General features: G+C 43.7%; 2 protein-coding genes across 5 annotated transcripts in view; both read right to left on the reverse strand.

Moving 5' to 3' along the window:
• slc8a4b (solute carrier family 8 member 4b) overlaps nucleotides 1-27,755 on the reverse strand; it is a 134,333-nt gene that overhangs the window by 77,352 nt on the left and 29,226 nt on the right. The gene's annotated exons all lie outside the window — the stretch shown is intronic.
• LOC147335963 (uncharacterized) lies at nucleotides 6,335-7,779 on the reverse strand. The gene is made up of 2 exons (XM_086286127.1): nucleotides 7,636-7,779; nucleotides 6,335-7,576 (listed from the first exon to the last, which is right to left on the reverse strand). The coding sequence occupies exons 1-2, from the start codon at nucleotides 7,777-7,779 to the stop codon at nucleotides 6,413-6,415; spliced, it is 1,308 nt and encodes a 435-aa protein (XP_086142253.1). The 3' UTR covers nucleotides 6,335-6,412.

A 27,755-nucleotide genomic window follows, 5' to 3' on the forward strand; every position in this document is an offset into this window, starting at 1 on the left:
CTGGGCCATGGATACAGCTGTCCAAGCATGTTAGAGAATGTTGTAAAGTGCTCCACATTCTCCAGAGCATGGTGCAGATTTTAAAGTGATAGTAATGCACGCTGAATGGAAAGAAGGGACACAGGAAGCCTCTAAATAACTTTATAAGTCACCGTAAAGTGTTGCACATGCTTCAGCGAGCTTTGGATTAAAGATCCGTGTGTCCGTGTATCTGTATTTCCAAAGAGGATAATGACTGGAAGCTAGCCATTAAATCCATATTCTGGGTTTTGCAGTGTTATATTCAACTCAATGCATTTATAAAATAAATGTATGATTCAAGCTCGGATCGGAGGAACTGTAGCTGTGATTGAGGACGGTGCATCCACAGAGAGAAATGCTGCATCAAAAGTATTTGCAATGCTCACAAATGCATCCCACCGGATCTTACCTATTCCTCACCCGCCTTCAGTTGAGGAGAATGACACGAAAACTTGTAACAGTGAATATCTGAAGGCAGGTCACTACAGACCTGTAATGTGAAAAAGGTGTAAACGGTTAGCCAATTATTTCTTGAAGCGGGATCTCAGCAAAACGACAAACACTGAATATGTATTTTTAAAATCAAATGCAGATGGAGACGCGTTTATCTTTGAAGTTTATCTGCCCAAATACTTCACAGGCCAACAGCTGCAGGCGTTCAGGAGAGTTTGTTAGTAAGTCGCTAAGGGTGTGCATGTGTGTGTGGTCAGTACTCGTCTGGTCACTCAATGTTTCTCCTTACAGGAGTGTGCTCAACATCGAGCGGCCTTAGGCTTATCCATCACCCTGAGGACAAACGCACACTTTTAAACACACAATCTTGTTTTCATGACTTCAAAGGACATTACATTGACTTATATTCATTGTCTGTTGAGCTGCTTGAACCTGAACCATGTCTACTTAACTTAACCTTAACTGAAATCTATTCGTCCTGAACCTTGAAACATGTCTTCACCTTAGAATTTAATGGTTTGTACTATGGGTGCTTGGCTTTTGTCCCCGTTAAAGATGAGTCCCCAGAATGAGACAAACACATTCAGGTCCCCACAATGTAACTAATACCTGCGCTCACACTGGCACACTCATGAGACCCATAAGCTGACACAAATTGGAGAGATGTTCTTGTACATATATCAGTGTGAGATGTCGTGATTTATAGCAATTGCGCCTATGGCTGAGGTCAAAAGGTTAATCAGAGACAAAGCAAGCTCACGTGCAATCCCATGGCTCTTGGTACAACTTCTCTCTTTCTCCTTTACTCTTACATTTATTCTGCTTGCTTTATCTGTCAAAAAAGTAGTGATATGAATTTAAAAACAGTTCCTGTTTTTGTCATGTGGCTTTATGGTAAGTGGGTGTTTTTTTTTTTGGCCTCTGAATAATTTAGGAAACTGGAGAAGGTGAAATGAAGTTCATGGGTAGAGCAATCTTGGCATTTTTTGTACTGCCAAAAAAAGAGCACCGTACAAATCTCACCACAGGGTATCGAGTCAGTGTCGGTTAATACTATCCTGCCTGAAGTGGCAAAACATCTCCACTCTCTTCCTTTTCCTTTATATTTAATTTTGTTTGTTGTAGTTTTTATTGTGGTCCAACTCTTGCTGTTACATGTTGTTATGCCACATAAGACTGCGTAGACTAGAAAGATATGGGCCTGCAGTCCAAGTTCTCACTTTCTGTTTCCTTCCTCACTATCGGTTCCCTTTTCGCTTTGCTGCGTAACATGTGAAACTTTGTGTAGGCATGAACATGAGCCAAATAAGCTTAAAATGGTTTTAATGGGCTGTGACATTAATACAAGAAAAGATGATGCATGATATGATTATGCTTGCTGTGTGGGGGACTTCTATGTCCATTTGGGTGTTTGTGGACGTTTTTAAAGTTAGTTCGTTGTCCTACGTTGTGTGTGTCAGATGCGAGAAGCACTGAAGAACTTCGGAGGAAATTAATTTGTTTGAATGCATAAATAAGGCTGATTTTTGCCAGTGGCAGAGGTGGCCATGCATATTCAGTATCGTGTGTGAGCGTGTGTAGCTAATCAAGCAGCATGCAAAAAGTAATAATATGCAGCTGTGATTTTCTAACTTTTTTTGCTCCATAGATGACTTTTTAAGTGAAATGCAAATACAGATATCACAAGGAGAGTTAACATCTTTCACTGTAATTCTAACTGTATAACTACCAGTGTAGTTAATGAGGCAATGCATCCTCATCCTAGAGCCAGGACTGGTGACTTAACACATGGGCCTTCGCAGTATTGTATGCAAATTTTAAAGAGGTCTGCATTAAGGTCTAGGAGGAATTTTACAAGTGTCACGATCTGCCGGAGAGAGGAGGTGGACCCAAACGCAGACGCCTGAAGGCGAGAGTGATGTTGAACAAAAAGCGAACTGTTTATCAAAGGCTGGATGATAATACAAATAGAAGGCAAAACAAAAAACCAAGACTTGACTAACTAACCAAACTGGGCAAATTAAAACAAAGTTAAAACACAAAACACAGAGAAGCCAGAACGTGAGACATGGATGAGAGAACTGAGAAACACAATGACACGACAGAGTCACACAGGCGACACGGGGTGAGACAAAGACACAAGAGGAACCTCACAGAGAAATAACCATAACGTGGGAAACCCAAAACACTCAGAAATATAGGAAGGACTAAACTTGAGGTTAAACTGAAACTTAAATCATCATAATATAAAAGAGTCAGACGGGGGTTGCTCTCCCATTCGAGAGCGCTGAGTTTGAAACTTTCTTTTGCCAAAATATGTCCCTGCAAAACAATAACTCATCATAGAGTCATAGCAAAGAGCACCAAAGGATTTCTTATGCTATGAGATGCCGGTCAGTGCCTTTGACAAAATATAACACATTAGATATTACTTGCTGAGCTACTGTATACAAACATTTACTGAATGGTGCTGGTGCCTGGTAGTTTGGACAGCATTGGATAACAGTGGGAATTTAAGAGGTGCAAAAATTTTTATTGCAATAGTCAATAGTTTTAAATACTTATAATGTAATATAATAGTTTATAATAGTTAATCTAATGAACTTTTCTCTGTTTTTAATCACGGGAAACTATTCCTAATCAACAGATTTGACAATGTTTTTTAAAGCGCTTCCTTCTTTATAAAAGAAAGCAGCAGCAAAATGCAGAGTTACAATAAGATGCTTTTTTTTGCCATATAGATATAAAAGGTTAGAATAAATGGTGTTCATTTTACAAAGTGTGTCACTAAGAAAACATTCTTACATGTTTTCTGTCTTATACTTAAATATAAATACTTAAATATAAATACTTACTTAAATATTTAATATCTAATATCTAGTCAAAATATCTCATATCATAATTTTCATTGGCAGATTGGCAGCTTTCCCCCCCTTATTTCAAGCAAAAGTATCTTATTAAGTATTAAGTGAAAAAAAATCTGCCAATAGAAGAAGTGAAAATTCTCCAGATCCAAGATGTACTGTCTAAAAACAAGTTACTATATCTCACTGAAATGTTACTCTGTAGCTAATTGAGTCTTATTTTAAGTGTGACAAAGTACAGTGACAAAATAGAAGTAACAAAGTACTTGTTTTTTGTTACTTCCCACCTCTAAAGACTACCAGATGTGTTTTAAGACATTTGCATTACTGTTTAGCTTGCACAAATACCATTTAATATTTATACACAGCTCGCAGGCTGAGTGTTTTCATTCTCAGTAGATTTTCTTCGATGACCCTCACTTAATCTTGGTGTTTTTTCTTGCTGAATTTTTTATTAAATTAATAGCAAGTTGGTTGGATGGTGGTGAAATGAAAACCCTTCCATTTAATTTAGGGGATTTTCACATACTTCACTGAAGAGGTATGTGCCACCCTGCCTAGACCTCCTACCCCTCCTTTGCCACTGTTGGTTGGTTTAATTCCCTGGTCTTACATTTGACTAATTACAGTGTCTCTTAAGAAAAGTGTAACCCAGGTTATTTTTGCTGCTTCAGTTTAAAATAATTAGAATTATTGCTTCCTCTGGTCTCTTATTGCTTTGAAAAGAGGACAGATATATGGATTGACTCATTAAATGTGCCTGCTGAAAATGTGGCCTTGTAGAACGGGCTGATTGTGGATCGCAAAAATTCCAATAATCAAACCTCTCGATTAACTCCCATTCTTTTCACAGGCTTGTTTGAAAGTTTTGGCAGTTTTGGCATTTAGTTGTATGGTTACTGTCACGGTTCTGGGTCCGTTGGACCCAGTATTTTGAGTTCATTATGTTTTGGTACTTTTGCATCATGGATTTTCCTTTATGTTTCTCTGGTACTTGGTGTTTCAGTTATCTTGGTGTTTTTCTATATTATGATTTATGATCTGATACTGTTGTGATTATGATTATCATTTAGTAGCCTTTGGTCAGTGTCAAGTCTATCTCTGTCTAGTCTGTGTCTTAGTAAAGTGTGTTTTGTTTCCTGTTTTACTTTGAAGGTTCTTGTTCCTGTCTGATGTTAGTATGTGCAGCTTTGTTCCCCCTGTCTCGTTAGCCCTGATCTCTCCCAGCTGTGTCTCCCTCCTGTTGCCGATTTCCCCGTTACTACCCTGTGTATATAAGCCCTGTGTTTTCCCATGCTCAGTGTCGCGTCGTACCATCAGTTTATGCCTGTGTGTTCTTGGTCTCAGTGTTCCGTCCTCACTTTATGTTTGTTTTCCTGCCAGCAATAAAGCTGAGGTTTTTTGAGTTACATTCCATTTTCCGAGTCCTGCATTTGGATCCTCATCTCTGCCTGCCCGCACACAGAGCCTTGACAGAACGACGCGACCAGTAATGGATCCAGCGGACTCACCGTGGAAGCGCAGCTCCCGTTTTGACGGGACTCGGCTAGCGCTTGGAGGGCCTCCGTGCTGCCGTTCCTCGCTGGCAGCCTACCCTTCGGCCCACTCGTCTGCTTCCTCCCCGCGGACGCCCAGGTCTCGCAGAAAACGCTCCAGCCGGTCCCGGGAGGATTACTACGAGCCTGCAAGCAATCAGCTCACGCCTGCACAAGCCTTTTACAAGATGTTAGGGATTATTATCGTGCCACCTGACTCACCCAGCATTTCCACATCACAGCAGGAGCAGCCACAGCAGAGTCCTCCCTCGTCACATTCCGCCAGCGCCGCTCCCTCTTCAACAGGGAGGCAGCGAACACGCAGCCAGCACTCACAGCTCCAGCAGGAGCCTGGGATTCAGCTCAAACAACCGCCTAGGGTGAGTGACAGAGTCTCCCTTCATTCGCCTTTTTTGTCAAGGGATAGACAGACTGTTTCCCCCAAAGCTGCGAACGCCAGCTACATGAACACTACAGCTCGTGTTTCTCCGGTTCGGGAAAATAAGAGTTTTCGTTTTAAGAATGACTATTTTCCCATTGGTTCAGAAGACTGTGCGCCTGATGTTTTTTCAGATCCAGGAGTTAAGACTGTTCCGTCTGGATCTGTTTATTCTGGAGCTATGTTTATTCAGTCAGCTGCCCGTCCGCTTTCAGCTCAGTCCCCTGCTCAGCAGCCGTCTGTAGCTCAGTCTCCAGTGTCCCCTGCTCAGCAGCCACCTGTAGTTCAGTCTCCAGTGTCCCCTGCTCGGCAGCCACCTGTAGTTCAGTCTCCAGTGTCCCCTGCTCGGCAGCCACCTGTAGTTCAGTCTCCAGTGTCCCCTGCTCGGCAGCCACCTGTAGCTCAGTCTCCAGTGTCCCCTGCTCGGCAGCCACCTGTAGCTCAGTCTCCAGTGTCACCTGCTCAGCAGCCACCTGTAGCTCAGTGTCCTGTGTTTCCTGCTCAGAAGCCGCCTGTAGCCCAGACACCAACTCCACCACCACCACTTTCGCCTCAAGCTCAGTTAGCCGCCCGGCCTCAAGCTCAGTTAGCCGCCCGGCCTCAAGCTCAGTTAGCCGCCCGGCCTCAAGCTCAGTTAGCCGCCCGGCCTCAAGCTCAGTTAGCCGCCCGGCCTCAAGCTCAGTTAGCCGCCCGGCCTCAAGCTCAGTTAGCCGCCCGGCCTCAAGCTCAGTCTCCAATTCCACCACCGTCGTCATCCCAACCATTGTTTCAGTCACCCTCAGTTCAGCCTCCTGTTCAGCAGCCACTAGCCCTGCACCCTGTGTCACTTGCTACCCCGGTACAACAAGCTCAGTCAAATCAATCTAAAAGGAACTGTGTTTCATCAATTTGTTCTAAGCAGAGCAACAAACCTCATGATAATGTAATCATTCCTAAAAAGCTGGCCAGTTCAGAGACTGTGACGCGCTCCAGGGCCTCCCCAGAGGCTGAGTTTCAGCCCTCAGCCTACTCTGGACCCCTGGAGGCTAGGAACCCAGCTGAGGACTGCACCCGGCTGTCACTGCCTGAGCAGAGTCAATGCTCTGGGCGGCTGAAGTCTGCTATGTGTTTGCCAGAGGCCCGTGCGCCTGCTGGTCCTGTTCTGTCCCTGCCAGAGGCCCGTGCGCCTGCTGGTCCTGTTCTGTCCCTGCCAGAGGCCCGTGCGCCTGCTGGTCCTGTTCTGTCCCTGCCAGAGGCCCGTGCGCCTGCTGGTTTTGTCCTGTGTGTTCCAGGGGCCCCTGTGCCCACTGGTCCTGAGACTGTTCTCGCTGGAGGGCCCGAGGAGCCCGTCCAGCCTCCTTCCTCGTCAGCTGGGGGGCCCGAGGAGCCCGTCCAGCCTCCTTCCTCGTCAGCTGGGGGGCCCGAGGAGCCCGTCCAGCCACCAGCTGCTCCACCAGCAGCCTCATCCACACTTGCAGCAGCAGTTTCATCCATGCCGCCGCCTGCCACTCCACCAGCAGCCTCGTCCACGCTTGCAGCAGCAGTTTCATCCATGCCGCCGCCTGCTGCAGCGCCTCCGTCTCCAGCTTCCACGCCAGCTGCAGCCTCCGTGTCTCCACCCACGCCAGCTGCAGCCTCCGTGTCTCCACCCACGCCAGCTGCAGCCTCCGTGTCTCCACCCACGCCAGCTGCAGCCTCCGTGTCTCCACCCATGCCGTCGCCTGGTCCGGCTCCGGCTTCAGCATCACCCACGCCTGGTCCGGCTCCGGCTTCAGCTTCGCCTGCTCCGGCTTCGCCTTCAGCTTCGCCTGCTCCGGCTTCGCCTTCAGCTTCGCCTGGTCCGGCTTCGGCTTCAGCTTCATTCGCTTCGCCGGGTCCAGCCTCCGCATCCGCTTCAGCGTCGTCTGGTCCAGCCTCCGCGTCCTCATCCTCGTCTGGTCCAGCTCCCGCATCACCAGCTTCGTTTGGCCCCGCCTCTGCATCAGCCTCACCTGGTTCAGCCTCCGCATTCGCTTCAGCGTCGCCTGGCCCAGCTTCGGCTTCAGCCTCTGCCTCATCTGATCCAACCTCCGCTTCGCCTGGGGCTGCAGGGGCCACGCAGCCTTCGGGTCCCCTCCTACCACCTCCACATTGTCGGTCATCTGCCAGGCCGCTTGTTGGGCATCATCACCACCGTGGCCGCCCTCCGGACTTCTGTTGCCGCCACTGCCTTCCGCGTGGCCGGCCTCCAGGCTTGCATTCCCGCCGCCGTTGCCGTCCGCACGGTCGGCCCCCAGAACCGCTTCCTCGCCGCCGTTGCCGTCCGCACGGTCGGCCCCCAGAACTGCTTCCTCGCCGCCGTTGCCGTCCGCACGGTCGGACCCCAGAACTGCTTCCTCGCCGCCGTTGCCGTCCGCACGGTCGGACCCCAGAACTGCTTCCTCGCCGCCGTTGCTGTCCGCACGGTCGGACCCCAGAACTGCTTCCTCGCCGCCGTTGCCGTCCGCATGGTCGGCCTCCAGAACTGTTTGCCCGCCGTCGCCATGTGCACGGTCGGCCTCCAGAACTGTTCGCACGTCGCCACCGTTGCCGTGTGCACGGTCGGCCCCCTGGACTTTTTGTAGACTCTTGGTGAGCTCTGGTTTCGTTTTGTTTTTGATATGCTTTCCTGCGTTTTTTGGACTCTGGTGCTCCTTGTTTTTGTTTTTTTTTGTTTGTTTTTTTTTGCTTGGGCCTGTCCCTCCATCCTGGACCCCCTCCGCCCGCCCTGGCCTGGTGCTTTGTTGTGCTTTTTTTGTTTGGGGCTGTCGGGAGTCAGCCCTTAGAGGGGGGGTACTGTCACGGTTCTGGGTCCGTTGGACCCAGTATTTTGAGTTCATTATGTTTTGGTACTTTTGCATCATGGATTTTCCTTTATGTTTCTCTGGTACTTGGTGTTTCAGTTATCTTGGTGTTTTTCTATATTATGATTTATGATCTGATACTGTTGTGATTATGATTATCATTTAGTAGCCTTTGGTCAGTGTCAAGTCTATCTCTGTCTAGTCTGTGTCTTAGTAAAGTGTGTTTTGTTTCCTGTTTTACTTTGAAGGTTCTTGTTCCTGTCTGATGTTAGTATGTGCAGCTTTGTTCCCCCTGTCTCGTTAGCCCTGATCTCTCCCAGCTGTGTCTCCCTCCTGTTGCCGATTTCCCCGTTACTACCCTGTGTATATAAGCCCTGTGTTTTCCCATGCTCAGTGTCGCGTCGTACCATCAGTTTATGCCTGTGTGTTCTTGGTCTCAGTGTTCCGTCCTCACTTTATGTTTGTTTTCCTGCCAGCAATAAAGCTGAGGTTTTTTGAGTTACATTCCATTTTCCGAGTCCTGCATTTGGATCCTCATCTCTGCCTGCCCGCACACAGAGCCTTGACAGTTACATAACGGTAAGAGGCTTGGGAATGCATTAATTGCCATGAATGTCCCCATAGAAACAACCAAACCAACATAGGTGTCTGTATGTGTGTTCCTCTCTTTACTGCTTGAGCAGGCAGTTTGAGTTTTAGCCAAAATACAAAAACAGCTCATCCAAAAAATCTTGGATTTAACACTGCACTTGATAAAGGTCCAGTGATTACCGCTATATCGGGAGAGAAAATTAAATTACTAAACACTATGTAGTGTTTATAACACTGCTCATTTCTGATTTTTTTAGCATTAGAACTGGATTCTGTTAGATTAGAACTTGTGGCACAGTTTGACAACAAAATCCAGATGTGGTTTGTGTGTGTGTGTCAGTCACAGTGAAAATGTTACCGCTGCACAGATGCAAGTTGGTCTTGTTTGCTTCTTCCTTTCTTTTCCGTCCTTCCTAATCACTTCCTCCCCTGCGTCTTTCTTTTACCTCTGCTCACCTCCTGATCTTCTCTATTGCAGTCTGTGTTTGTCAATACCTACGACATTACTCATCCAATTTTTTTCTTTCATTTATGCTTCTTTCCTTCTGACTCACACCCTTGTCTGGTAACTCTGTGTATTTCTTTGCATGCAGTCCCCCTTTCCCCCCATCTTAGCCTGACACTCTTTCATGCAAGTAAACAACAGTTTTAATAAAAAGTGTAAAGAAAATCCTCTTGTCACTGTGAGCTTAGAGGATGCAGAAAGAGACAGAAAGGGGCACGGGTCATTTGCTTGTGCATGTATGTGTAATTGTCAATGGGAAGATGAGGATGAAGAGGAGAGAGAAAGCAACCGCAAGAGCAGTTATTGCAGTTATTGGTAGCTGCATTAATCCCTCCTGATCTCTCTCATATCCCTGAGTACTGGAGGATGCACACACACACGCGCACACACACACACACACACACACACACACACACACACACACTATACCTGTCAGTATACATCCATACACACAGTACATTTATTTGAACATCACACTGAGATGTGATTTTACTCCCTCTACTTCTTTTACATACTCAAAGAATGAGTGACTTTCTTCAACCCATGTGGCCAGAATAAGTTTGTTATCCCATTAGTCACTGTGGCAACAGCACCATGTGCTGTAAGGCAGCCATTTTCCACACTCTTCATGCTTCTAGTTGTCACTTTTCAGTTTCTATATATAGACATCTATTTTTTCCCCTCTTTCCTTCTATCATGAAACCTCTTACTCTTTGCTGTCGTGCTTGGATGGACTATTGAATGGGACTATCACGCACTGGCACTGGGACTCTGGGAATAAGGAGGACCTTTAGGCTTCACCTACAAAAAAGGTCACAGAAAACGACCCAGGGAGACCAAAATTATATACAAAACCTTCCTTTCAGGCAGGACCATCAAGATTAATCTAAGGGAAATTTCTCTCATAGTAGTTTATAAAAAGCATTTATGTCTCTTTTCTGGGATTTTCCTGCTCTGTCATGTTCATGCATGGAAAGTCTGACATGGCGAGAAAAGCAGCAAGACCCTAGAAACAAATATACAGGTATCACCGAAGACTGATATGACAGCTAAGAAGGACACAACAAGAAAGGTAGAGGTAGAATGGAGGTGGGTTGCAAAGTAGCTTGCAGATAACTTCATGCACTACTGAAAGCCTATCCTTGATTTCTAAAAAAATATATGTGCTTTTGACAAAAAAAAATGCATCTAAAAGAATTAGTGGTGCAACGGATCAAAAATCTCACGGTTCGGATTGGATCACGGTTTTAAGTCACGGATCGGATCAATTTTCGGATCAGCAAAAATAGAAAAAGAAGACAAAAATTCGACTCGCCATTTACTTATTTAGGTATTTTTTGCCTATTAAAAAACATTCAACTGAAGACTCATTCCACACACTTATATAAAAACAAATTAAGGTGCAATGTGGACATTATGGACCATGCTGGGCATCCTCTGCACACGGCCATAAACAACCAGAGGAGTCTGTTCAGTGAGAGGTTGCTTCTCCCAAAGTCAAGGACCAGCAGACTTAAAAACTCCTTTGTCCCACACGCCATAAAACTGTTTAACTCCTCTCTGGAGGGGAGATGGAGGGGAAACGGGGACATAGGAGGGGGAGGACAAGTAAGCTGTAGTGCCTTTTCACTGTGCAATAGTTTTTGTTAACATCCAACGGTGTAATAGACTCACAATACTTGAAATGTGCCGTTCCCTTGTATTCTTATTCCTATTTATCCCTTTTGTATACTCTGTATTTATATATGTGTATATATGGTATATTTCTGCTCACATTCTGCAACTTCTGTCGGTGCTGTGCTACTGGAAACTGAATTTCCCGGAGGAACCCACCCGAGGGATAAATAATCTAATGTAATCTATAGGGCAGTACAGGGCTTTGTATTGACCACTCCACTGTGATATAACGTCACGGTCACATGGCTTTCCGTTGCCATGGAGGTCCACCCATTTGTAGTTAGGGCAACAGAAGATGCCTGGGACAGTTCAGCCATAACTTTAAACTTCTCCTGCTCATACATGCTTGGAACGATCTTGCCACACTGAAGTGGACGCGCAACGGGATATCATTGCGTGGCTCAAGCATGTTTCATCACAGTTTAAACCCCTTGTTTTGCACAACGGCACATACGGCCTCCCGTCTGCAGCTAAACACCCCAATAGCTTTTGTAATAGCTTTAGCCCGGTCGGATTGGGCAGCAAAGGGCTGCTTAAATGCCGCAAACTCCTCTGCTCCTCCATTTGGATCGCTACCTTTTGAGTTTTCCAAGCCCCTCAAAACTCACAATGTTCACACTGAAGCATCATGAGGGACTGATGTTAATTTTCACTGCTTTTTAGGTGGGTGGGCTCAACCCGTGAGGAGCAGTACATCAAAGTATAAGACATGACATTTCCTGTTCCCACTAGGTGGTGCTCTTACTATTCCTGACATTGGGCATATCAATGTGTTTAGGGCGGGACTCTTATCACGCCTGTGAAGTTTGGCAGAGATTGGACTGAATTTCTTATGAGTTAAAGAAATTTCGTTCTTCATGTTGCAACATTTAAATTCGCCATCCCCACCAAGGTCACGCCCTTTGATGAAAATTTACAGTTTTCAGTGTAACCCAAGACCAGCTCCTTAAGAGTTTCCGGGACAAATTTGATGTTGCTGGGGTCACTCACCTCTACACTGTACCCCAAAGTGTAAAACATAACATTTCCTGTTCCCACTAGGTGGCGCTGTCACCAGTGTCAAATATGGCAGTTGCAATGTGTTCAGGGGTGGAGCCTTATCACATGTGAGAAGTTTGGTCCAGATTGGACAATGTATGTGGGAATAAGAACAAATAAAAATTTCATGGCGAATGATGGCATCACAGCCACGCCCTATGACGAAAACTCGGCAATTTAATGTTGCCCAAGTCTGTAGTTAAGACTGACCAAATATGAAGTTGATCTGATAACATCTCTAGGAGGAGTTCGCAAAGGTACAGCACCTGAAAATGACAATCGGCACGAACATGTCAACGTCAATTCAAAACAGCGGACTTCCTGTTGGGTTTGGGTCTATGAACCCCAGACTTTTTTGCTCGTTTTGCTATGTTACACATGTGCACCAAATTTTATTCATATAGCTCAAACTAAGTGATCATAGGACTTCATTTAACCACGCATAGGTGATGCTCTAGAGCCATTTTACCCTGCGAAACCATTACAATCTGTAAATTTTCACCAAAAAGTACTCTTGTATGCTGACACATTACTCTAATTCATCTGGTTTGAGTAATCAGCCTGTGCAGGATTCATTCTTATTTAAAAGATGAATAAATATAATAGTTATTGCTACAGTTAGACATCTCAGGCAGCCGCAAAGGTTCATATTTATGCACCTCTGTCTACCCTCAGTCATTTTAAAGATTCACAAAGCATCTTCATCTGCTGTGTGACACACTGAAAACCTCTTCATTTACTGTTGCAAGATTTTGCCGCTAATACTAAACAATGAAGAGGACAGCACTTATCTTGAGTACGGTGCAAAAAGAGCCAACCTGATATTGGAGGTCATATAAATATAAAAGAAGGGATTATCAGAAGGAGGGACAAAACAAAACGAGAGTGGGGCTAGAGAGAGAACAGGCCTCTGCTGCTGTTCTGCTGTGGCATTACCACAGTGATTAATGGGATAGGGAAAGTTATTATCATTATCATTATGGGTATGAAATGAGTGGGTGATGCTCTTAGAATGTGTGTTTGTGCGCTGAGCGTGTGTGAGCCAGATAGGAGAAACCAGAGAGTAGTGTTAGCAGATTATTCACAAGGAAAACATTAACTAAATCAATTAGATTACAGGGGTTTCCTCATAAATTATGCTGTTAAGTGGGGATTACAATAACAGGCTGAAGCTAAGTTGCCATACAAACAATAGATATCCTAATAAAAACAAAAACAATTACTCCTAGTAAGTTTTGTGTAATGATTCCTTTTTAGTACGGGTGAGGCAGTATAGTGGTACTGACATTAATATTAACAATACACAGTGAATAATGTTGTAAATAAATAAGCTCAGTGGCGCTAAAGCAAATAAACATTGGTTTCCATGCACCATAAACAGACTCCCATCTAAAACAAAGATACCAGTTTGCGAAACTTTTGGATTCCGTTAAAAAAGCCAAAATGTTGGAAGGAAGTCTTAATAAATAGCATTTATTGCTTTAACATCATCCTTTAGACACAAAAATCCCCCCAAAAAATAATATATAGTGGAATTATACTTCTTTATACGGGGCGATCGTGGCTCAAGAGTTGGGAGTTCGCCTTGTAATCGGAAGGTTGCCGGCTCGAGCCCCGGCTTGGACAGTCTCGGTCGTTGTGTCCTTGGGCAAGACACTTCACCCGTTGCCTACTGGTGGTGGTCAGAGGGCCCGGTGGCGCCAGTGTCCGGCAGCCTCGCCTCTGTCAGTGCGCCCCAGGGTGGCTGTGGCTACAATGTAGCTTGCCATCACCTGTGTGTGAATGGGTGGATGACTGGATATGTAAAGTGCTTTGGGGTCCTTAGGGACTAGAAAAGTGCTATACAAATACAGGCCATTTACCATTCTGTTTTAAATACATCATAACCACAAACCCTTTCATTATCACATACATACATAAAAAATGCCGTGACCACGCTATGACTAATCTGTCATGCACATTCTTGTTGATTTGTCTGAGGCACACTGTGCACAAGTATAAATGCTGCCAATGGGGTCAGCCACTTGTGTAGGCTGCATCGTAGGCTCTACATAGATTCAACGGGCTTGCAGCTTCTTCCACTTATCCAATTCAGGGTCATTTTGGGGGCTGCAGTCTATCCCAGCTGGCAGAGGGCAAGAGGTAGGGTACACCTAGTCACCAGTCTGTGGTAGAGCTAAAACAGGGAACCATTCACACATAGGGACAATTTAAGATCACCATTTCTAAATTGGCATCATTTCATGCATGTCTTCGGATATTGGGAGGAAGCCGGAGCACACAAAGAACCTTCTTGCTTAAAGTTGACTGTGCTAACCACCGCACCACCCAAGCTTCAAACTAGAAATCATGCACACAAATCTTTGAAGACATAATCATAATGATTTTAATAACACGTCTGGAAAAAAGACTGTTTTTCTCAGACTGGTGCAGAAAAAACAAACATTTTAGACCCAGAACAAGATTTTTTGTACAAATCTCATTCTACTCTTTCTTTGCATCTTCTTCCTCCTACTCCTACAATAAATCATAAGTGATCTACATGTCCTGAAATACATCTTACACAACACAGAATGATGGTGCCTTACTTCCTCGGTTTCTGGATTAAATGTCGAATCGTTTTTTCTGTATTTAACCCATCCTGAGCATTAGGAGCAGTGGGCAGCCACCATCTGCAGCTCCCTGGGACAAATTCCAGCTGTCAGACGGTGCCTTGATCAAGGGCACAATGATGGACGAGTTAACATGTTTTAGATGGTGGGAGAAACCAGAGCTCCCGGAGGAAACAGCACACAGTCTGCATAAAGAGTCCAAATAGTGACCTCACTTTGAACCCAAGACCTTTGTTGTCCTGAGGCAGCAATGCCCTGAGCTTCCATAAGTAGTTACATTCTCCTAGTTATGATAATTTTGCATTTACTTTACATCAAAAGCTTTTCACTTATATTAGAAGAGAAAGTAACGAATCTGATTGCATATTGCTAATATGCGGCACGCTATCAAGCGCCTCATTTATTGCTCCAACACTATTATATCTTCACCAAGGTGCAGGCAGTTGTCTGTGAATCCTGAAACGGTTTCTGTCTTTAGCAGCCAATTAACAGTTACTGCACAGCACAGCAATCAGCTCCACGCCAATGCAAAAGTAAACAGAACGTATGCAACCACGGGCTTTTCTACACGGTGTATTCTTGTTAATAAGTGTAGCACCATTTCAACAAACACGGTCCTGCAGCTGCTTATTTTGCTGCAGTGACAGGGTGGGCAGCACAGAGCTCGATATATTTTTCTCAGTATCTATTAATAATGTTTGCTCAGTGTTTAAAACTTTGTTCTACCACTAAATCCCCCCAGATACCGGGAACCAGAACATGCATCTCTGCTCGTAATCCTCATAAACCTGTTAATAAAGAAGCAGCAAAAAACTTCCCTGCTGTAATTATGCAATGGGAGGGGGGTTAACTGCTTTTGTGTGTCTGTGCGTGTGTGTGTGAGAGAGAGAGTGTGTGTGGGTGGAGAGGGAGCTTTCATATTTTTACTGTTGCACAGACAATTAAACATTCACATGCATGCAAATTACAGCTATAGACAATGTGGAGTAGCTGGAATGAACCTTTACTGCTATTATGAGGAAAAGAATAGTCACTGTTCCCGCCAGCCTGAGTGGCTGCACACACACACACAGACACACACACACTTTGACATCAGTTCAGATTTTCTTCACATATTCACACAGGCACAAACAGTAACTGTAAAATGCAAATGAATGTGGATAGACCTTTACTGCCACTGTTGTAATGACTAGGACAGTTAAGCAACGAGGTTGGCAAGACTTTTAACAGGTGCAATTAGCAGAGTGACTCACACTGACACACACAAACGTGCGCACAGCAGCAGTGGCTTATCCGCAGATAAGCAAATCAAATCCACTTCGAGAATGGACTGCAAGGCCAAGAAGAGAGGGACAGAGCGGAGACAAAGGCACCGAGACAAAAAAAAGGAGAGCGATTTGGATTAGGTGGTGAAAATTTTTCCACGTTCTGCAGCCAATCAATTCGTGGCATCACCAGCAGAGTCGCCAGCAATCAGCATCTGAATGGACCTCGTTACCTCAAGGTCACACACCTCCCCAGACACACACACATAAATGAAACTAGACAGCAGTGTGAGAGATCGAGGGCACCGCACTATTTCTAGAGACGTACAATTTCAACATGCTGTCTCACTGTCACTTAAATTCGCTCTCTTCAGTTTCACCCTCGAATGCTCATCTTACAAACAATGTCAACAACCGTCTAAAGACAGGCAACAAAAAAGACTTCTACGTTCTTTGTTGTTGCCACACTTTGGGTCTTCTTCTCTGCACTCTGTCTTTATTGACTATTTGAGGAGCTCAGTGAAAGGATTAACCGGCTACTTGTGCGAGCATTGATTAGAGAAAAGCGCGGAGCTTAAAGAGGCACTCATCTAGATGTTTCTAAGCCCGGTTTAGATGTTCGGTATTTTCATGAGAAGTTCTGAAGAAGCTTAATCACAAATCTGATCTTGCATCATGCACAAAAGAGCGGGATCACCTATTATTGTACTAAAAGAAACTCGATGTTGTGTTCCAAAGTGGCGTTGGACATATCCATCCATCGCGTTCAACTTGTCCAATGCAAGGTCACGGTTAGGCTGGAGTCTTTCCTATCTGCCATGTCACATTACAGCTTCAGCATTTAGCTCCAGTTTGATGAGCTCCCCTGTACTTTTAATGATGAGTTTTGATACATCAGTATAGATGTGGTTTGATAGGCGTTACAATAATTTTTCCAGGGGTAGCTGGAGAGGCGGAGACCATTGTCACTAAGTATTCAAGGGTTACTCCTAGAAGGTTTTGCAAGGGATGAAGAGGTAAGGCACTAGTTGGAGGTCTGAGATGGAAGATGATCAATGCAGCAATGACATGAGACATTTGGTTCTGTTTGAGGGAAAGCTAGGGTTGGATAATTAAAAAAAAATACATTGCTATATATGAGAAAAGATATCTAGAATTAGACAGTAGTGGTTAGATCTGCTCACTTTCAAAGCTCTCTCTAACATGCAGAAAGACACAAGGACCGGTCCAACAATTAACACCAACCTGAAGTTTAAAGATAATTAAAATTCTGCGGCAACACTTGACAACCTGCCTTGTTTTGTGAAAATGAAATGCTAAGACAGTAATTGCTCTCATCAAAGCCACCAGACTCCATTAACAAAAACAAGTTTTTACCTGGTAGGAAAAAAAGTTTAGTGCGCCAGTTCCCTACAAAATAACACATTAAAACATCAAAGTCACTCAGTGGCATAAACTGTCCAACTAATCGAGGCCGCGAAAGACGAACAACTCACGAGTCTGGAAGAGTCGGCTTCACTTAGTTGTTGAAAAGAGCTTTTTGACAGCATGCAAGACAGTGAAAATACTTTAATTCCATCTGGATTATTATTATTATTAGATGCTAAGATCATTTTTGCTGCTGAGTGCTGACCTATTGCCATTCCTAAACATAAGAAAAACATCATGGCAGAGTATCCATACTGCCCAGTTTAAATAAAGGACAAGGTTAAAGTGAAAGATGCCATGCTCCCTGCATGTGGTGGTAAATCAACTAATATAGGCCTTTTGTTGTGCTGAGCTGAGACATTTAATGTAATTTAATGTGTAAACGATGCACGGAAGTAAAGCCGGAGTTGTGGTGTCTTATGTGTGTTTGGTCCAAGTTCAGAGAAGCCACTGACAACATGAATGAGACAGCCATCCTCTGTGTACCGCGCTAAAGTCCGAACCAGCTGACTGTTGCATCACCGGATCAACAGCAGGAGGCTTGCGGTGCACACATACATGCACACAATATCCTCTTTTCTCTAGGAAATCTTTTTTGTGAGAGATTTCAGAAGCATAAGCCCCATATGCTCAGAAACCTTCAAATCACCTCTTGATATTTTGCAGGAAGGAAGCTGGCAGCAGGAGCAACTGCTTTCCAGCTGTTCGGTGTGAAACCTCGAGAGGCCGCGGCTATAGGTGTGATCCAACTCAAATCAGCCGTGAGGCAACAACAAGGAGCTCTGGTTTGAGTGTTGCTGGGTAATTTCGAGCACATGTTTGAAGGTCTGGCTAAAGCCTCGCAAGAGGTTGTTTCTCCGACTGGAACAAGGTAATCAGCGTTTGACTCATTAGAAATAAATTCTCTTAATTAACGGGCGCCGCAATCGATAGAGGACGAGGAGGTGAAGAGAGGATTAGAGCCTAGAATACAGCAGTTTATATATTTGTGATGTGACTGATAAAAGAAGAACGTAAAATCTTCAGCTGAAGCAGTGAGCAGAGGAAATGAGCCTCCAGAAAGAATGAGCGCTAAGGGGCTCAAGGAGATATACGGCCTGACTAATGTGGACGGTGTGCATTTCCATTACAACCTTGAGGAGGAATTAAAAACCTACGCACACACAATTCCAGTGACAGTCACAGAGAGTCTCTACTCATATGCAAACCCCTGGTAAGACGTCACATAAAAACCCTAAGAAAAAAACAGCATGCAACATTAGCTTCTCATTTGTTACAATTCTCCAATAATGTCTGAAAATTCTTCTGTCAATCAATAAAAGATGCAAGAGAAGAAAAAAGAAAAGCAAGACATACTATCTTGTATAATGTGTCAAGTAGACAAGTGTGCAGTCTGGGATCAATTTAGGGAGCAGTCATGCAGGGCGCTTTGGCCACGGCCTTCATCGAGCCTCCATTAGCTCAAACTGAAGTGAGGGGCGAGAATCGGGGAGGGGTGGGGGTCTTTCAGCCAATTTGTCTGGCCTCTAATGCATTCATCTCTGTTCAGCAGACGAGCACAGGATGTTTAATTTTAAAAACGCTCTCCATGTCAGACCCCCGCATTGCGCTATGGGATCAATCCTTGCAAGAGATTAAAGAAAGCAAAGTGGAATCAGATTACCTTGAGTTACTTTTACAATACTCTTCTCGCAACTCGACTCATCAGCAGCGACTGATGACTGAGTTCCTGCTCCGAGCCAAACGCGGCTGGATGTAACCCGTGTGTAATTGTCTGCAAGCTCTTAAGTATCTGAATGATTTTACCTCTGCAAATTTTAAATGTAACAGCAGCATCAGTGGGAAGCCAGATTTGACTGATATCACACGAAAAGAGCTGATATCGCTCTTGTAATGGTGCTAATGGCTGAAAAATACGGTGATGTTCCAATTTTAATTTTTTTTTATTTTTCTTTGGACCTTTATATGTGATCTGCTACTCAAAGGGAACACGGTGCAGATAGTCTTTAATAAAATAGCACCAGAAAAGACTTCAACGTTTCGCTAGTCATAGTCATTTTTACAATATTGCCGCCCAGAAATGAACCATGAGTTGCTTTTTCCATAAATTGTACCTCAGGAGTTGAAGTGACTATAAAATTGAGGTGAGGTGCACTGGTGAGGGTGTAGAAGGACAGACAAACCAGTCTCTGATTATGCACACAATCAGCCTGAGCTGAATTTGATTTAATGGAAGCATGCAGCAATGTTAGAGAAATAAAGTACAGAAAGTTATTAAAGTTCCATAAAGAGCTTTAGAAGGAGTAGCTCTGTAGGAAGCCAGAGTTTAGAAATTAAAGATAATTACAGCACAGAACCAAATTTAAATCAGAGCAATCAGAGCGACTGAGTCAGGCAGAAAGGTATTCTTGTGTTCTCCATGAGGATGAATTACCTTTTTCTTCCACCTTTTTGCAAAGTCCCTTGAGAAACTATTTGTTTAACTATTTTTCTAGTCTTGTTTTGTATTATTCTAAATGGGGAGGCTTTTATTTTGACGAGATTGATAGAAGATGCCTGGCAGCTGAGAGACAGGACGCTGCGCCCGGTGCAATGGAGCATTTCTGTTATGTAAATGTTCTGCAAAGTAATCCTTTTTGGTATTTGTGGAACTGCACAATATGATTTATCATGCGGTTGCGTAGATTACGTGTCTTTTACCAAAAAGGTAACACACAAAAACAATCAATTCTTATTTGTCCTGTCAAACCGAAAACTGTCACTTTTCTATGAGCCCGGCCAAGCCATCTGTAATTTCTAATAATCTGTCCAGAGCAATTAAAAGAACAGGGGAAATCGCAGTGAAATCTATTTTGTACCACAATGGCCCTCATAAAAAATACACATTACTGTCTCCAGAGTGCGAAAACTAATCACTGCTGCTTCCATTCCCGAAAGAGCCGAGAGTTTTCTACTGGACTCTTGATGATGCGCACACTTATTGTCCATTATGTAGGTGGGAGCTTCTGATCCCACCTCATTCCTGTAATGATAATGGCTTCTCGCAGCTAGCTGTTAATTACTATTGCTGCCTCCATGTGTCTAAGTGTGTGCGCGTGTCTGTATGTATGTGTCTATGTGCAGCCATGGGTTAAACCGCCCCTCTGCTACAGTGAGGCACTTGAAGAAACAGGTGCTGCTAGTCCCTGAGTCACCCCGACCTTCTGATTGGTCCACCAGCACACGGTCACAGACACACACACACGGCGACTGCAGCTTGATGTGGAGTGGTGATGTCGTAGCATTTGATTTTAGTCATCTGCACTTGACAGAGCCATCTAGCTCGTCTGCAGGGAACCTCACATACACACACAAACACAGTCCAGCGCAACATTTAACACCGAATGATGCAAAATGAACTAATTTAAACACACTGTGACACTAAAAATGTGCAGATTCTGTTTGTGAATTCAAACCTGCACACTGGTTTGATGGAGAAGAAGGAAAAAAATTACAGTAATTATAATGCGTGACATCATCCACACCCACAAGTCGTATTAATAACTTATTTATGTTCACATAAAACTGAATACATCCAGCCTGGACTCATTTAGGATGCAGATGACCTTCTCTCACAGCACCCTAAGAAATCATCCCCGGGATGCTTTGGCTTTTCCCAGGAGTGAAATTTATGAGTGTCTGTCTGGCACTCTCAACCAAGCCCTGCATTAAATTTAAAGTATTGAAATATTAAATGCAGACATCCGAGAGAGTGTAAACATCCGTATATGGGAGGCAGTGGAGCTCCCAGAATTGCTGTATTCGCACTGCACTTCCCAGACTCATTTGTCAGTTAACGTATGGGGCTGTAACATCATTCCCTTTGATTTTCTCTTTTAGAAAGTTTTACTTTCCATTTGTTGTTCTCTTTTTCTTGTCTGTTAAGCCATCCTAGCTTTTATTACTCATGCATTCTTATACACTTCTACATTTATTTTTATTATTGAGCGCTCTGTTGATGGATGATGCTGTCACTGCAATGCATTCAGTAAAGAAAATAGAGAAACGTACGGGCCCGAGGCTGCATGCCTCCACCAAGGCTGAAACTTCCCTCCGAACAGTGCAAGAACCGAGTCGCTGGACTCAGAACAACACCCGGATCCAGACAACAAATTTGAAATGATTGTGAGAATATATGTTCAGTCCATCTTAGCATGCATCTGCTTCAGTGGAAGCTGGAGAACCCCGTCCATACACAAATAAATTCATCTGACCTCACTATTTAGCTGAAAGCACCAAAAAAACCCCAAACAAACTAGAAGACAGTCTTATTGACAATCGTATTGATATGTGAAGTTAAGCTTATTACGTTTTTTTTCCCTTCTTTACAAAATGAGGTACAATAATCTAAAATCTGCAAGTTAATTCTATAAATCTTTTTCATAAATGATGGTAAAATGGAGCAAAATGCAGGTAGAAGGATTGGCTTTGGTGTCAACAGTAATGTAGGTGTTATCCATCCACCTATGGCCCATACCTGCAGAGTGAGAAAGAATGAAGTCATGGACACAAGCAGCCAATATTTGTTTCTGTGTTGGGTGGTTGGATCAGCCCTAGGGATGGGGTAAGGAATCTGTGCGTCTGGATGGAGCCACTGCTTGCTTGAATTGAAAGGAGGTGCCTAAGGAGGTGTGGGTAATGCTAGGAAACTTCTTTTGGAGGTTATCCAAGAAATGTCCAGATGGGAGAAGACCAAGGGCTAGAATTAGAACACACTGGAAGGATTATATATGTGATCTGGCCTGGGAGCATCTTCCCAACCTGGAGAACCTGGAAGACTGCCAAAGGAAGTGGAGAGAAAGACATCTGGAATACCCTGCTTAGCCTGGTGGCACTGGATGGATGGATGGATGGATGGATGGATGGATGGATGGATGGATGGATGGATGGATGGATGGACGGACGGATGGATGGATGGACGGATGGATGGATGAACAGTCAGTATACATACAGGTTTCAGAAATAGTATCAGTAATATTTAGCTAGAGACGACTGTGTAAGAACAATTGCATTTTCACCTATCTGCAGTCTCACAGTTCTGCATTATTAGCCACTGTTAGATCCAAGGGCAGTGTGGTAGTGGCTGCTGTTTGAGGGCAAATTGTGTGCGCGCGTGTGTGTTTCTCTGTCCAGGCAATCCAGCTTTTCTTGCGATTCAATCACGCAATCTCTCCGCCTCAGCCTCACCTTATTAACCATTAGGCCCCAGTTGTCTTTGCTAGAATGACTTTTGTGCAGTCATATTGCCAGGCTGGAGCTAAATTGTTGTACTAAATGTAATACACAAGCTGCTTTCGATTCTTCCATTTAACTCCAGTATTCTCCTCAGAAGTGTTGCGCAGGTAGTGGCACGCCTATGTTTCCTTGCATGGCTGTGCACATCAGACTTAAATGCACAGACTTAAGTGTCACACATGAAGCGCTTCAGTATGTGGATATTTGTGTCCTGAGAAGACTATGCAAGCGCATGTCTTGGGATTATTGAAGCCTAAAGTGACTTCATTCACCTAAATTTCTCGTCCAATCTTACCTAAAGAGCATATGCTCTTCAAAGCTTTTAGGAATTTAAGATGATTACATTGTACCATCAGGGAGGCATCTGATCTGCCCCCAGTCACTCATAGATGGTATGGACCCACAGATATCAGCGGCGTGGATCATATGAAGAGAAACAATTCAGCACAAATCCATAGAAGAACTGTGGCAAGTTCTCTAAGATGTTGTGAACAATCTGCCAAGCAATAACCTTGAAAAACTGTACATAAGTGTAGCAAAGAGAACTGGTGATGTTCTAGAGGTGAAGAGTGGTCGCACCAAATATCAATCTGATTTAGTTGTACTTTGATTGGTAAATAAAAGCTACTGATGGCTAGAAGTACTTCAGAGAGATTTACTTTAGTTTCCATGCTTTTCATGTAAAGTATTTTCATACTCTAATACTCTAAAGCAGCGGTCTCCAACCTTTTTTGCGATGGACCAGTTTAACGTCAGAATATTTTCACGGACTGGCCTATAAGGTGTCCCGGATAACTACAACAAAATATGACCAAGACAAAAACTGTGGTATTTTGTAAATATAATAATAAACTTGAATCCACTGTGTAATTGTGTAACTTTAATTAGCAGCGTCCTCCTGAAATGCACCAACAACATTGAAAGTAACGTCCTCCTCGCTGCCCCTTAAAGCTCTCTTGTCGCTATGGTAACGCCTAAATACTTATTTCAAAATAAGACACACAACTACAACACGTGAAAAGACCCAGGGAAACAGAGTTAACGACAAAAACCCTAAAAACCATACATTTCACACCCGAGCCTCAACTCTCGCGGTCTTGGGGACCGCTGCTCTAAACCGACTTGAAACCATCAACTGTATTAAAGACTCCAAGCTTGAAAGCAAAGCTAATGAATGAGTGCCTTAAATGTGCATTCATCTTGATGGCCACCAGGTTGCGACTCCTCAGGTTGCAAAAAGAAGTAAATATGTTGAGTATATGGTCTGCGTTGCTTGTTGAATGCAAAGTCATGTTCATTGTGGATGGAGGCTAAAACAAGGTATGTTTTAGGGCAGGTGAGCATAACGGTTACTAGTTAGCACTGTCACCTCCCAGCAAGAAATTAAAATCTAGTCTGAGACCTTTCTGTGAGGAGTCTATGTGCTCCTTGTATCCGTCTGGGTCTCTCCAGGTACTCCAGCTTCCTCCCACAGACATAAGACACGCAAGGTGATTTTAAAGTGAATTGGTTTGACCAGTTATTTGTCTCTGTGTGTTAGCCCTGCGACAGATTGGTGACCTTTGCAGAGTGTACCCTGGCTCTTGTCCTATGGCAGCTGGGATAGTCTCCAGCACCCTGTGACCCCGAATTGGATAAGCAGAATAAAATAGAAGGACCTTTTACGGTAGTTGCAGCTCGGTTTCACAGTCAGATCCAACCCTTGCTAATAAAATCTGGTATCAAAATAAAAAGATGGTAACGGCAAAATGGCTCAACTTCATGGTTAACAGGGCTTCACTAACCAGTGGCTAAGTATATGTTCTTTTTAAAAAACCTCTGCTTAAATCCCTGTACCATCTCCTTCGTGTGCCACCAGCTCTGAGATAAAGTCGAGAGACCTCTGTTTCAGCCTCTGATGTAGATCTTTCTGAAGTGTCACATTAGATGAGACAGTATGTCTCTGACTTTCACATGGTGCTGATGAACAGCGCAGAGCACCCAAAGGGCAAGAGCTAGATGCGGACCACACACATATTCTGCATTCATTAAATCAAGGGTACGCCAATACTCTGATATCAGCATGTGCACAATTCATAATCATGTCTGATGGAAGGTTTTCGGCCCAGTAGAGCTAAACCACAGAGGTTGAGGATGCTTGTGATCTGAATGCGATGCAGTGTCCTTGTTCAGCCGTTGTGGCTACCGCTGCTCATCTAACGACTCGTGTTCTCTTCTGTTTATCCAACAAGTGCAGAAAGACAGAAAGGCTGGCAGCTTTGTGACGCTGTATTTCTGCCAATTCTTCAGATTTGGTCATTCTCCTTCGATGGAGCTGTAACGCTCTCGTTCTCTTTCTCATCGTCCCCATTATTTGATAATTTTGCCCGTTTTTCCTCTCTCTCTTCTTCCGTTTTTCTTTCCTCGGTACCCATGGCCTTTATAACCTCCATCTTCTGCCATTTGGGCACAGACCTCTGGTCATTTCACTGATCGTCCATGCATGTCCATCCTTTTCATTTGTCTCAGTGTTTCTCAAACTCCCACAACACAACATCAATTTTGGCTTTTCCAAACGGTTGAAATCAGTGTTATTCTTCATTAAAGAGCTGGCCAGCATCCATTCTTTATCTCCAGCATATAATGGCTTTCATCTCTTTGTTTCACCTTACAAAGTCATTATAATGTTCTAATTAGGTTTAATCTGGTCCCTCGCTCTATCTCCATACCAATCAGCCATCCATTCTCCACCACCTGCAGCAGCCCTGCACTCCACTTTGCATCACCCTCTCATCTCTGCTAATCTCTGCCATTTTTCTCACCTACTTTGCCTCTCACACCACCTCTTCACATCTATTGTCTGCACTGTCCTCTCCACTTTCTCTGCCTCTTCCATTCACATTTTTTGCTGCACATTTTACTCACTTCATTGCTCCCTTCCGTATTTGTCTCGATCTTTGTTCCCCTGCTCTTGTGAGTTACATCGCTCACCCACTTCCCCCTCCTCTGTCGTGTCCTTTCCCCCCCCTCTCTATCCTTCTGAATCCTCCCTCTCTCGGCTCGTCTTTCATTTCCACACGTATATTTCCCTGTTTTGTTTCTTTCCCATAAATCCAAATATCCTCTCTCCTAATTTCTCTCTTCGTGGCACAATTGATTTTGTACATTTACCGATGCAATAAAACAGCGCAGGCTGTATAAATCAGCATCTTCGGGACATGTGGCAGCGGGGAAGTCAAGCTCAACAAAACTAATTATGTCAGTGTGGAAATAGCTTCCATGCTAAATGATTTAGAATAAAGGAAGAAAAGAAAGAGCCAAAAAAGCCACGGAAATTTGTAATTAATCAAAGAGGGAAAAGGGGGAGAGAGGAAGAAAATACAGCCTCATCCATATTGCCAGTGGTTAGCAGCTAATGAAAAAGACCTTTTTAATTATTCTTCCCCAATCATGTGAGAAGGCCTTTATTTGAATCTGGCTCACCTCTTGTCCTCTTTGGTAGTGCATTTTGATTAGCTTCCTGTGTGTTTATTAGCAATCCTGTAGTAAAGCTTTGCAGGAATTCAGATATTGATCAGTGCCAGGATTCATACCGCACATGGAAAGGTCCTACGTGTAATCAAAGGCCTGCTAAAAGAGCTGTTATAGGGTTATTTTGTTAATGCGACTGCTTAAATGGACTTCCATCCACAAGCTGTGAGCAGATCAGATGGACAGACGTGCCTTTTCTTTCAATTCTCTTTGTATTTTTTTTTTTCTTGCTTTTATTTAATTTAATTCATGACACAGCCATGAATTATACATGAACAATATAAAAAATTGCACAAATTCAACTCAGAAATTAAACATTTATGCCATTTCCCGCTCCTCCTCTATCTGTCTGCCACTCGCTCTCTCAGTGTCTGCAGAGTGCCTACACACACACACACATACACACACACACACAAAATGAATGGTGCGCGTGGACCTATAGTGAAGCAGCGGTGTGCGACGGACCGAGGGAATTCCAAAGGTCAAAGAAAAACACAGAGCTTATGTGTAAATACAGACACACGCCATCACACATGCACAGCTTACACATGCAATGCATCGTTTGCCGACACAGAGATGCGTAGCTAATGCAGAGCGTGCACAAAGATGCAAAAATATTAATGAAATCCTGAAATGTGAAATGAAAGCCCACGAAAACACAGACAAGGACCGCACATGCACGCGCTCACACCTCACAGTGAGTTGCAGTATTGTCTAAATGGCAGCGTATTGAGTCGAGGGCGAGTGATTGAGTGGCTCACTGTTGCAGCTGACTGCCTATTTGGCTGTCTGCATTGCCAAAAGACACACACGCAGAGTTAATGCACGGGTGCACTCACAAACACACACAAATACACACAAACAGACTGCAATGAACAGTTTTAAAGGTGTGTAAGTCAGCTGAGGAGATGACTCATACCTGTCTTCAGACACTGTTCCCAACAACAGGGGAGTTTGACTTTGCCACCACCTGGCTGCCTGACCTGCACCGTGTGCTCTCTGGACAAGGTCTTCGGTACATATGGAAATAAGATGAATAAAAAAATCATATCCTTGAATGTTTAGAAAGTTGTTCCTGATCAACATCATATGCTTGACTGTCTTTAATGCTGCTATAAAATATATATATTGTTGCTCACAGTCTTCCTGCAGTGATTTATGCTGGCAAAGAAATGTGAAAAGAAATAGCAAATAATATTCAACTTTTATATAAGTTTTTCCTCATGATTCAAAATTATTCTCATGCAATATAATTACAAGAATTAAGCACGAGTCAAGTATTATTCAAGTGATATTGGATGCAATGGAAATGATGGTTATTCTATTTCCTTTTTATGTGGGCAATTTAATTGAGTGCCTACTTACACTGAATCTACTATTTCCACTTACACTTATATCATCATTGAAGGGTATATGCTGACATTTTAATAAAGATTCTTATAGCTCATGACAAATGTCTTCCGAAGATTGATATTTAATGCATAGCTATAGCATGGAGAAAGTTAGCTCATTGGGAAAACTAGCAGCAGTGAGACCATACATTGCTGGAGACACATGTATCCATGAAAAGTAGTTATCTATCCACAAAATCGCAACTTGTTGTCTTCCCATTTATTTTAACTATATATTAAACACACACGATGCTTTAGGTTAGCAGTTTTTCCTTGTGGCTTGTAAATATGCTAAGCTAAGTGCTTGAAGCCTCGATGTGTGTAGCATAAATACAATAAAGAAATGAAAGT

Source organism: Aulonocara sp. 'chitande type north' Nkhata Bay, linkage group LG3, assembly GCF_057382095.1.
Source record: "Aulonocara sp. 'chitande type north' Nkhata Bay isolate Kocher_YH1m ecotype deep benthic linkage group LG3, A_spYH_male_GT1.1, whole genome shotgun sequence".
NCBI classification, from domain to species: Eukaryota; Metazoa; Chordata; class Actinopteri; order Cichliformes; family Cichlidae; genus Aulonocara; species Aulonocara sp. 'chitande type north' Nkhata Bay.